The 12,873-nt window shown below is 43.2% G+C and overlaps 1 protein-coding gene across 9 annotated transcripts in view; it reads left to right on the forward strand.

The window, feature by feature from the left end:
* The window catches only part of KMT2C (lysine methyltransferase 2C), a 448,529-nt gene that overhangs the window by 247,488 nt on the left and 188,168 nt on the right, over positions 1 to 12,873 (forward strand). For 8 of the 9 annotated variants that reach the window (XM_082258361.1, XM_082258363.1, XM_082258369.1 and 5 more), the window contains exons 14-15: positions 2,525 to 2,644; positions 9,051 to 9,164. In XM_082258361.1, coding sequence (XP_082114487.1) covers positions 2,525 to 2,644; positions 9,051 to 9,164 — 234 coding nt within the window. The remainder of the gene's footprint in view (positions 1 to 2,524; positions 2,645 to 9,050; positions 9,165 to 12,873) is intronic. The other variant, XM_082258367.1, reaches the window with a different exon arrangement.

Here is a 12,873-nt window from a genome sequence, read left to right on the forward strand (position 1 = left end):
AAATGTAAAATTAAGAAAAAATAAATAAAAAGCTGCAAAATAAATCACCATTCACTCCAGCTTCTGGTATGCACACATTAGAGAGGCTGATGTCAGTGGGTCTTCCCTTGTGATCCTTGAAAAGTGGAGCTTTGAGAATCTCCTGAAGACACTTCTAAACTGTGCTGGATTGGCTTTTTGCAAGGTCTGGGCTTCCCAGCTTTTACAGAAGAAAACGCAGTGACCTCACCCCCATTTATTAAATGCTGGGGTGTGTGGCAAGTAGTTTTACTTGGGGAGTGAGGTGTCCCCTTTTCTCTCAATTAAGCTTCATGGACCATTGAGTCCATGTCCATTTCTTCCCCATTCATTCTGTCCTATTATTCCTGTTAAATTTTGGTGGCTCAGTGTCTTTGCTTTGCCTCCCTGGCAAACTAGCAGTTGTCTGGTATTGGTTTGATGCAGAAGAGCAAAGCTGGTACCATATGGTATCACAGTTATCTGAATTTTGACACTATACTGCTAAGGCTCCTCCCTGCTAATTTCTCCTCTTCTGATTTCCTGTATCACTGGGGCTAGAGCCACAAGATTAGATTGTATTTCTTATTATAGTTTAGCCACTTGGGTCCAATGGTGCTAAGTACGCTTAGATCTAAATGGTTGTAATATGTCTGCAAGGAGAACAGCAGAAAGGTCTGAAGGAACATTTATAAAAGCTGAATGTAGAGACAAAAGCTGTTTTTTTTTTTTTTTTTTTAAACTTACTGCATTCTTTACAGTAAGGTAAAAAAAAACTCCTGCATGCAGCTTGCCCGCAGCACCCCCCCCCCCCCCCCAATTGCATGCCTGAGCCGAGCCTCAATCTAGTGATGTGCTCGAGAGCCGAGGCTCTCTTTCTCTTCATTGGCGCAGATACAGCAGCGGGAGCCTATGGCTCCCAGTGCTGTCAATCAACGCCAGGGCCAAGCTCCACTCTGTGTCTTTTGGACACACAGAGCAGGGCTTGGGAGCGAACACGCATGGGTGCCCCCACAGCTAGTAGCTTGTTATGGGGCGGCACTCAGTGGGGGGGGGGCAGGAGCGCCAGCGAGGGGCCTAAGAAAAGGAGAATCGGGGCTGCTCTGTGCAAAACCACTGCACAGAGCAGGTAAGCATAACATGTTTGTTATTTTAATTAAAAAATTAAAAGTTTTACAATCACTTTAGGAATGACAGTAATCGGTAATCATGCCCTGCCCAAGCTTTGTTGTGGCAAGATCTGTCAACAGGGTTGGATTTTTCCACCTGAATTCTGTAGTTTTCCACCAGTGAGTCCACTGTCAAAGATGTCTGTTAAGCCTTCCCTATCCTCTCTGCTCCTCACAGGCATGCATGTAAACTTGGTTGAAGGGCATGTTTGTACCACGATTGCTTGTCTGGCTACAGAATTATGCATGATCTTGCAGCCTAATTGTAAATGCCAGTAGGTAGCCTTAAGTATAATTTAGGTCAAAACAAAATGTTCTTAGTGTTAAAAGTTGTGGAGAATGGTTACAATCTTTGTCAGGTGTTTACTCCCATGTGGTGTCCTGTTAGAGAAATTTCCCTTACTTTTTTGTCTTGGTGACAGCTGATTTACCAGACTGGAAGTTTTGGGTAAATCTCCAAAAATAATACAGACCGAAGTAAATATGTCCCTGTCGCAGATTCATCCTCCCTTCCTGTCTGGTAATATCATGGTTAATGTCTAAGGCCCATTTCACATGTGGCGGACTCAGCAGGGAATCTGTACGCTGATTCCTACTGAGCAGGTGTATGGCTTGTCCATGTCCGCTCCACTTAATGCAGAGCGGACACAGACACAGCCTGCTGTACTCTGTGGGCGGTCGAGTGTAAACTGACCGCCTGTCCATGTCTACACCCAACAGCCATCCGATCCGCTAGACGAATGAAAAATGGATACCCATCTGTCTGTTTTTAGCAAATCCAAAGTTGACGGGTGTCAATAGACACCCGCTGCTCCATAGAGGACAATGAATGGTCCGATCGGGTCTGCCTAAAGAAACTGACAGGTGTACCCGATCGGCCCGGCTGTGTAAAAGGGGTCTAATGAAGCCCTGGATAGCAATGAAAACTAGATAGGTCTCTCTAAAAAAAAAAAAAAAAAATCAAGACAGAGTACTTTTTAGCTGCAATACGATTTAAAGCTTGGTATGAGATAAGTTGGTATGAGTGGTTTATTATGACCCTTTTGGAGGTTGATGTTTGAAAATTCCCCTGAAAATGTTTAGTTTTTCCCAAGTTGTAATGGGTAAGAAGAGGAGGAACAAAATCGGAAAATACTGCAGGTTATACTATGGGTTGTAACAGCTAATGCCAAGAAGTCTCCTCTAACATGGTCCTTATAGCCACAAGTCTCATGTCTGTGCATGTTGTAATATATTTCAGCATAAATGCCGCAGCCTTGTTGTCTACATTTGCTTGGCTTATCTAACATTTTATGTTGCTGGCTTTATTTTTCTGTTGCTGAGTTTATACATGTATTTTTTCACCTGCCATGTCTTAGGCCTCTTGGAGTACCCATAATACAGTGAGCCCACCTTCCTGGTCAGCTGATGGCACAGAAGGTTGGGACACTTTTAAATCCAGACAGCTTCTCGGCAATCCATTATGGAGCATCAAAGTGGTAAATAAGTTGTATTTCTACTTGTGTGTCATTTCCCCCTCTCTCTTTCCTGTGGAATCAATGTCCTCTTTACCTGTAGATTTAGATTTGTGCATTTTAGATTATTAGGTGCTTGTTTTTCTAGCTTTGACCACATTGCCTCAAGTAATCCAGTTTGCAAAGTGATTTATGCATTACCCTATGATTCTGTTCTACTGTGGCTAGTTTTACTTTCTGTTTTTGAATTCTAAATGTGTGAGTATTACAATCGCTTTCCCTTTCACTACAATTCTGTTTAGTTCATCTTCTGTATCTGACCTCTCTTACTTGCTGTTATAACTGTAATGCTTTTGCATTTTATTTTATTTAGCACCAACACGTTAGTATACAGTTACCCTAACAATTTGCTTTGTCTTTTAGTAGCAATTTTGTTTGCAGGCATGCAATTACACATTTATCTTACTGTTGTTTTTTGGGTAGATGAAAAAGTTCAAGATTAAACATTTTTTCGTTTTGGGTATATTGCGGAAAGGTTGGGACCACTGGCAGGTTTTAATGCTGCCTGTGTCCTCACTGAGAAAATCACTTTCTCTCCCTGTTGCGTTGTCATTGGGGCAATAAGAAGAGTGGATCTTCCCAACAGGTATACAGACTGTATCAAGAAAAACTGACAGGTTCTTACCTGCCCTAACTCTTTAACGTCAGAAAATCCACTCGGTTTAGGTATATTCAGAGTTTAATCCCTCTGCCGTGTTTATTATGGCATATTATCAGGGTGCTTGAGGAAATGTGGCTTACCAACAGTGCTACCATTATGTCATGAATTCATATTGCCAGCATTATGAACATTTGGGTCTATACCCTTCCTATTAGGAGAAGTTCTGACTTGTGCACCTAGATACTCTAACGCCATACATATGGTTGCCTGATCCTGGCTTCTCAGAGCCCTTAAAACAGAGCCTGTTCCTTCTTCATAGCTGAATATAGTCCCTTCTGTGTGGCTGCTGCCACCTCCACCTACATTGAAGCATGAAAGAGAGGTCACTTAACACAATATTGTGATCAGTGGCTGCAATCTTATCTAGAAGGTCTGCTAATCGGTTTATAAAAAAACTTGTTGAAAAGTGAGTTGAGTGGGCTTTTGAACTTAAAGTTCAGCTTCTCCCAATCAACATTGATTATTTTTAATCCTCATGTTGCTAGCATTTGTAAATAGACAGGAAAGTATATCATATTTACTTGTTTTAATTTGGTTTTTGTACATTTCTTCAGTTACTATCTGTATTTTTGCTTAGGGAAATGATGCCATAAATACCAGGAGTCTTGAGAGGGGAGAAGGTTCTCAGCTAAGCACAATTTCCAGCATGCCTGAGTTAAGGGCAGATAGATTCAAAGAAGTAAATGATACGTAGATAAATCATTTGCCCTAACTCAAGATGGCCCAGGCCAAAAAAGCTAGGGGGTGTTTTTCAAAGTGATTTGGCTACAAAAAAAAAGCATGAGGACATGGATGGATAGGGAGTTTGCTTTGAATAATAAAAATTCATTCAATTGTGTTTTTGGTTTATGGTGCTCAGATGGAGTGACGATCTGCTTTAAGCACAATTGCAGTACTTGGATAGTGTTAGTGGTTGCCTGGAGTTGCTTTATTTAATTCAACCATTAATTGCAGCATTATTTCATGGGCATTTTTCATTTCCAGTAATTTTTAGTAGTTTATGAAATGGTCATACAAAATACAAAACTTGTATATGCTTATGCAGCCTATTTTTTAAATAAACGAAGAAAAGGTTTCCAACATGTTCCTGCAACACATACTCCGGGTCATCACCATATTTGAAAACCTTTGCTCGTGTACCTTAGCGAAGGTGGAATGATAAAGTAAGTAAATGGTAAAAAGGAAGAGGACTCTGGTGTGAAAAAGCTTGTGATGACCTTTACGGTGCTAATGCAAACTGTAGCCCATAGGGGCAAATACTGTAGATATAGGGAGGAAAAAAACTAGGAAAGATTAGGGGAGAAGAAAAAAAGAAGAAAGAATGGGGGAAAAAACAATGAGATGCTTCTTCTCTCTCAGTCCTGCATTGTTCTCCTGAAAGGTAATGTATTCAAGGGTCCCATGTTTTTTTCAAAAAGGGGAATCCTATCTTGTAAAGTCCTTGACATTTTCTCATGTATCATTATCCATAATAACTTCAAATGTATCATTGTAAATGGGATAGACAGAGACCTCCATGACCTAACTATTGCTATCCTGGTAGCTAAAAATGTAAGAGTCTTGGTCAGAGAGTATAAAAATCCTAGACTGGAATCCAAAATCTTAAGACTCACGGCCATGTCTACCAAATATGGTAGTCTGTGCCACCCTGCCTGCATCTCCTAAAGCTCTTGGGGAGGCGCAGGGGGAAATATGATGCTAATTTCATAGGTACCATATACCATCATAACAGCACTTTATAGTTGGCTTCCATCATGTAGGTACTTATAAGGGATTTGGAGGCCTTTTGTGCCAGGTTGTGCCATTCTGCTAAATCTAGGTTCTTGTCCAAGTTCCCCTTCCACTTCACCATATAGGGTAATTTGTCTAGGTTTGAGGTCAGAGTGCAACATATCGCAGAAGTGTAAACTTGGATTTTGTTAGGGGCCAGGATGCTATGGGGAGATTTAAAATGATGCCCCCTGGTCAGTTTGTCCCAAAGGCCCAGTGATAAAGACGAAGATGGGCATAAGATCTAGTTTTGCTCGGCAACCGCATCAAGTAGTCAACTCTTTTAGGGGTGCAGAAAATTCTTCTTGTTCCATCCATTTGGGTGCTCTATGGTTCGAAGGGGCAGTTGAACCATATGAAAATACTTTAACAGATCTGATACTTCCAGGCCTTCCCTTAATTTAGGAGTGTGTAAATTTCTTCTGTTGACCCTGGGTCTTTTATCTCCACATATTAAGTTGAGTATCCTATTTTGAAAGGCCTTGAGATCATGGCTGGAAATCTCCATCGGTAAAGTTCTAAACAGATATAAAAGTCTAGGCAAAACATTTATTTTTACAGAATAAATTCTATCAAACCATAAAGCATGGGCATTTTTCTGTTATCATTTTTGTCTTTTGTCACAGCAGGTGAACTCTATTAAACATATAACTTATTTGTGGATGTTATTATATAGAGAAATCCCAATGGACACTGTGGTGTTCTTTTATGATGGTGTGTTGGTCGTTAGGCTCGCTAGAATAAACACTTTCAGTGCCTGTCTAAAGGCTAACTGAGTAGGTAATAGCTGGACAAATTGAGATAGAGAGTTCCAGAGGATAAAAGAGGCTCAGGTGAAGTGGATGACAAGGTGCTAGAGGGCACGAGGATCAGGACGAGAGTTTGGGTGATATTTTGGGTTAAAGTTGGTGATGTAGTTTGGGGCAGAGTTATGGTTGGCTTCCAGTGGGAAGGGTGGCAGACACTGGCCAGTTGCTAAGAACAGTTTTTTGTTGGGTGATGTAAGACTCCAATTGTTATCTCACGTCTAGATAAATATGCTCAGCCAATAGCGATGGGCTCAGGAATGTTTGGATCCTAGCCCCAACCCACCTGAACAATCCCATCAGGAAGCCCTCACTGCACACCGAAAGTCATAGGCAGTGAGGCATTTTCTGGCCCACAGCTCCACATACACACGCTGCCTGTGTATGGCGGTGTGCAGTGAGGGCTTCCTGGTGGGATTTCTCTGGTGGGTTGGGACTAGGATCCGAACTCGCCTGAGCCCATCCTTATCAGCCAAGAGGCAGCAATGCTGTACTGAAAGATAATTTAGCTCTTCCTGTCCATGCCAACAGCCATACTTCACACACTCAGTGCCTAGACAGTATGAGTCTAGGACCATGTTTTAATACTACAGTTTTAGTCTTTTATGCACACGGGTGATTTGGCCCAGCAATGTGAAATCCCTTTTTTTAGGCTCTCGGGAGGCACAGGTGCAGCATCCAGCCCTGCCTCCCGCAGCCTATCAAAATCTGTCGCAGGCTAAAATACGCAGCGGCTGGGAGCAGTGCCAAGCAATAGGTTTAGGGCTGTATGCATTCAGGGATGTATACTTTGAATGCAGGACTTCTGTATTAGGGACATATGTCCCTGAACGCATATGGCCCTAAAAGGGAATACTACTTGGTACAGCTTACAGCCTCTGCACATTTCCTAGAAGTTGACAGGCAATGGAATTTGACAGGGGCCAAACCGCCCTTGTACAAGTAGCCTTACACATCTTATCTGATGTAGACAGTTGGTATTATAGAAGTTTTGGTTATTACCAAAAAGACACACAAGCTGAGTGATGATTTCCCATAATTTCCTGATACAAATTAGTCTTTTTTTTTTTTTTCTATTTTTAAATTGTGTATTTTTTCTTATAAAAGAAAAACAGTAAGGGTCCATTCACACTGGTACGACTTGTCAGGCGACTTGGTCAGCCTGACAAGTCGTGCACCGTTGCTCCCATAGTGTAGTACAGGAGCCGTTCTAATAGGAGCGACACAAGTCGCTCCGACTTAGAAAAAGGGTCCTGTACTACTTCGGGGCGACCTGGAGGCGACTTGCATAGACATTCATGTTATGAAGTCCGTGCAAGTCGCACCGAAGTCGGAGCGACCTAATGTGAAAGGGGGCTAACTGTATCAATGAAGTGTGGACCATTGAACCTTTTATTTTTTATATGGTCTAACCAAAACACAGATAGTGTATGGTAATTTGTGTAGCTTGAAATATTTGCTACTGGCTGGGGCATAATTTAGTTTCTGAAAAGATTCTTAAGAATTCTCATTGTGATCTACACATAAAATTACTTTGCCATATGAATGAAGTTTGAGTGAGACATGATTTGTACAGCAATGTAACATAACATGTAACAGAACAATTTATGGGCGTTTCATATGTCAAATGTTTTAACAATTTTGTATTGTATATATAATAAGACAAGAAAAGCCTTTAAACAATACTGTACAAACCAGTCTCTGGTATTACAATTGAGGGTATGCATCTTGAATGTCTGGACATGTAGTTTGTTTTATTTTTATTTATTGTGTTTATGGGATGTGGTGCTAGTTGACACCCATTCAGTTCCGAGTTTTAGAATATTAATGGTAAAAGCGCAGAAAAACGCTGAATGAACCAAAAAAAACCCTGCTATGGCACACACAAAAAGTTAAAACCGACTAAAGGCTTTTAAGTATGCTAAAGCAAAATTTTCTGCATTTTCCTGTACTTTTATCATTTTATTTCTATTGAATAATAAAGTTATCCTTTTTCTATATTTTCTTCAATCTTCTAATTCATTGGTGCTGTGTATAATTTGGTTAAAGCTCTTTTGGCTGTACTTTTCCTGTGGAACACAGGAGTGCAGGTCGTTCTGCATTCCTGTGGCCCGTTTTTAGCAGACAGCAGACCTGAAGCCCGCTGTCGGCTGATGTCCCAGAGCCAATCCAAGCTCAGGGAAGATGGCAACAATGGAGTCGGGGTTCGCCCACCTGCCTGGACCAGCACCTGGCTCAGCCTCTTAGCGAGCTGCTGAGAGCCTGAACTAGCCTCTCTCGCCCCCTCCACAGCCCAGCGCTTCAGTGAGTTGGGGGGGCAGGGCAGAGAAGAGAGCTGTGAGAACCAAGGAATTGGCGGTGTTCGATCGCTCGGTTCTCAGTGTTAGAGGCGGGAGACAGATGCAGCATCCACCTAGGTAAGTATGAATGTTAACAAAAAAAAAAAAGGGAACAAATTATTATTTGAATGCATATTTACTCTTGGGTACATTTGGCAGACTGATGAAAAAAGATATGTGGCATGTGCAAATATGTAGACAGTTGAGAATCACAATAAATCTTTTATCATTGGTACCACGTTTTTTTGCATATGACTGTAAGCACTGAGATGATTTTAATGTTTTTTTGTTTCTACAAACGAGTCCAAAAAATACATTTTTATTTTAGGGGGAAAAATGGATTCTTGGTGGATTTTGATTTTTTTTTTTTTTTTTCTAACTTGTAAATTCTAAATAACCGTGTGCAACTGCATGTAAGAGTTTCAGGTCTGTGGTGGTTATTTCTAGAAAAGTTTTGACATAGTTATGAATGGTAACATCATACAGGACTGGGTCTCTGCTACACAACATGTAAGTTTCAGAGTATAACAGAAAAATAATAATTAAAACAAGAGGAAAATTAAGACCTAGAGGGGTTGGTTGTAGTTTTCCATACTGCACTAAAATAATGAGTGACGATATGTTTTCTGTGATCATAGCTGACACTTTTTCCTTTCTTCTCATTCTTTCAATTCCCCCAATAATACTTTTCCCCCCTATTGCCCCTTGTCTCCCCCATCCCCTGTAATATATATGTTGATTTAGTCTTGTATTTGCAAGAATTTGTTTATTCTTTTTTTACCTGTTATTTTAAGGGTCGAGGCTCCGGATTTCCGAGGAGGAGACCAAGAGGTTCTGGACTCTCTGGTCGTGGAGGAAGAGGCAGATCTAAATTAAAAACACCTATAGGCAACTATATATTTCCAGGGGTACAAAAATTCACTTTTTAGTTTCTTTAGTAGGGTGCATTGATCCTTTAAGATAACTGTCATGCCAGTGTATAGAAAATTAAAATGTATTTGGTAAAGTTTTTGCATTAGCACCTCTGTAGAGGCTTTGTCCTTTTTGAAGACTTGTGCATGTGTTAGCAGCACATAGCAAGCAATTACATTACATTCCTTTGGATAGTCAAAGCAAGCTAATGTCTAGCTCTTTATAAATGAGCCATGTTTTGACCTTAATTTGTAAAAAACAAAAAAAAAAACGATTGGTTGATTTGCAATTCCTGCTTAATTTTTGCATCAGTAACCCATAATAAAAAATATAGTTGCATTCTGTAGATGGGGCTGAATTTTATTTTTTCTCTATCGTTCATTGACAGGCGCAGCTCCATATTCTTCTTTCCCATTGGGTTATGCTGCACCCTACAGGAATAGGACACTAGGCAGGAAAAATCTTTACTACGCCTATAGGGCAGTCCCTGCAGGCATACACCCACTCACTCTGCTATAGGATTTAGTTTGTTTCTGCCTAGTTTAGGAGTAGGACCTAGTTCCCGGCTGGGACTTCAGTCTTAGCTTGCTTTGTTATTTTAAAGGGAACCTTTGTTAAAAATTTAATTCATTTAGCTAGTTCTGTTCCTGAGAGAACTGCAATCAACAGCTGGCCTGGGTTTCGGACTGGATATCCTAGATCCGTAAGGTCTCCCAGCCTGGCCAGCAAGCGCTAGGCTTCGCCACGACAGAGCCCTAATGGACGGGGGCTGGCCCGCAAGTGAAACACCCCGCTGGGACGCACACGACCTGGTTCGGCCTGAGTCCCAGCGTACCCATTGGCCGTCAGCACCCCTACCCCGAGCGGAGAGGCAGTCTGTCTGGAGTGGTGCCCACCCAATATCGTTGGTATGGTAGTAAGTGTCCCCCCAAAACTCTGACGGTCTCGGAGTGGATGTGGGCCCCTCCCTGGGAAATTTGGACCCTCAGGTACCCCTCATTATCCCTGGCCTCTGGGTAGGTACCAGGCTCCCCCAAGGCCTCCCTCCCACCAGTCATAGAGGTACCTACCTCAGTCAACGATGATGTGGTCCTCCGGGGTGGACATGCCGAGGCCGCTATAGCGGATCCGCTGGGGGGGGGGGGGGTAATAATAGTAGGTGTCCCTGCCGGGGACCCCTGATGCCACTTATCTTTTGGAACTCTTGGGGGGGGGGTCCTGAAGACCGCATGACCTACATTTTGCTGTAGAATCGTTCAGCCTCACTTTGCAGACTCCTCCATTGAAATGCATGGGTGGCCATGTTTTTGTGGTTTTCCCATAGGAATGCATTAGGCTGCCATTTTCTTGGGGTCCGCAATTGCTAGACAGCAGGGAGCAGCTAGGCCTTTACTCTAGTGAATGACCCAGGTATTTCCTCTTCCTATGAAGATGGTTTATCTACACAGCAGAAAGATCCTGTTCTCCTCCATAATGATTGGTGGTTTGTTTGTTGGGGTCCCTGTAGGTCTTCCTTGCTCACCCTATCGGCAGTGCTAGTGGCTGGGACTTGTAGTGCCGCTGGTGCAGCGGTGCGTTCCGTTTTTGTGCAGTTTTCTTAAAGTGATGGGTTCATAATGGAGTCCCAGGAACAAATTTCACCTACAGATACCCTCCTTGCGGTTGTGGGGACCTCCGGGTCGCAACCCTGTCTGCCTTAACAGCGTTTTTGGAAAACCTGGTGTCAAAAGCTGATTTCGTTTTAAAGAAAGGCCACTAGTAAAAAGCACCCTATGCCCTCCCCTGCCTCTACAGTATCCTCCTATTCTGAGGTAGATATGGCCGCCACGGACGCATGCCACCCTGAGGAACCTGCGTCATCGGACGAAAGCCTGCTGGTGGAGGCACTTATAGTGTCAGTGCGGGGAAACTCCAAAAATGGTGGATGATTCTGCAACGTCTGGGACGCAGGTGTCTTTTGGCACTTGCAAATCCCAGAAGTCGGGCAAGGTTTATCCTTGTCCGGAACTTTTTGACAAAATTGTCAATGAACACTGGGGATGCCTCAAACAGATGTTAGTGGTGCCGAAGCGTTTTAAAAGGCGCTACCCATTCACGGACGCGGTTCCTGCAAGATGGACCGTTCCACCGAAGGTGGACCATCCAGTCTCCAGACTGAACAAATCTACTGTGGTCCCAGTGGAGGATTCCCCAGTTTTTACAGACCCCATGGATAGATGGATTGAGTCTCTGTCCTGCCACGTGAGAGCGGGTTTAATACTTAAACGTAATACTTAAACCGATCTTCGTGATCACTCTGGTGTCCCAGACCATAACGAAATGGCCAAAGTTACTGAGAAGTGACCTAGAAACATAACGGCTTCCTCCGGGCCTAGCAGAGCTAAGGGAAGCAAAGTGGGCCAAGCCCTACTATTTATTTGTGATGTGTCGCTGGATGCGCTCCCTCTTGTAGCCAGAGTATCCAGGGTGGGGGTAGCTATTAGATGCATGGTATGGCTAAAAAGCTGGTCTCTGGATCAGGCTTCAAAAAAGGCTCTATCAGATCTCCCCTTTACAGGAGAACGTTTGTTTGGATCCTCATTGGACGAATTAATCAAAGGACTCACAGGCGGGAAAAGTACTCTTCTTCCTCAATCAGCCAAGGGCAAGTCACCGTGTAATTGACGGAGACCTTATAGCCCACAGCCGGCCCTTTTCATGCCTCTGGCACGCAGGAAAAAGGATCTAAGCCATTTAGCTCTACTGGGGGTTCCAAGAAGACATGGTTGGGTAAGCCGAGAGCAGGCCAATCTAGACCTGCAGACAAATCCCCCATCTGCATGAAGGGAGGCCCTCACCCGTGACTGGGGTGGGGGGATTTTTTGTCATCTTTCCAGAACCATGGACTTCCTTGATTCAGGACAAATGAGTCCACAAACTAATCCGATCGGGTTGCAAGATCGAATTCAGGTTCTTCCTGTCCAATCTAATCCTATCTCCAGTTCGGTAAGGGACCTACGAGAAGCGGTATAAGATATGCTGTCGCAAGGGGTGATTGTGCTGGTTCCCTCTCGGGAATGCTTTCGGGGGTTCTATTCAAACCTGTTCACTGTGCCCAGGAAAGAAGGCAAAGTGCATCCAATCCTGGACCTCAAGGCTCTGACCCGCTTTGTGCAGGTACAGAAATTTCAAATGGAGTCTATTCGCATGGTAGTGGTGTCCCTACACCAAGGAGACTTTTAGGCCTCCATCGATATCAAGGATGTATAGCTACACATCCCTAGTTACACTGGACACCAGCGTTTTCTTAGCTTTGCTGTAGGACAGGAGCATTATCAGTTTGTGGCATTACCCTTTGGTCTCACCTCTGCCTCCAGGGTCTTCACCAAATTGTTGGTTTCAATATTGGCATTACTGCGACAATGGGGGATTGCGGTACTGGGGTACCTGGACGATCCCCTCTTAAGAGCAGACTCGCATTCAGTCCTGTTGGGCGACTTACAATCACTGTATGGACTCAACAAAAGTTTGGTTGGAACATCAATTTTAAAAAAATCTGCTCTGGAACCATCCTCAAAACTGGATTATCTGGGCCTGACTCTGGACTCTGCTTTGGCAAGGGTTTTTCTTCCCCCAGAAAAACTGCAAAAGTTGCAGGGGGTGATTCGTTTGGATTCGTTTGCTGTTATCCAGCAATCTGGCCTCTCTGCAGACTTGCATGCGAGC

Source organism: Pelophylax lessonae (assembly GCF_965119305.1).
Source record: "Pelophylax lessonae genome assembly, chromosome: 5".
NCBI lineage: Eukaryota > Metazoa > Chordata > Amphibia > Anura > Ranidae > Pelophylax > Pelophylax lessonae.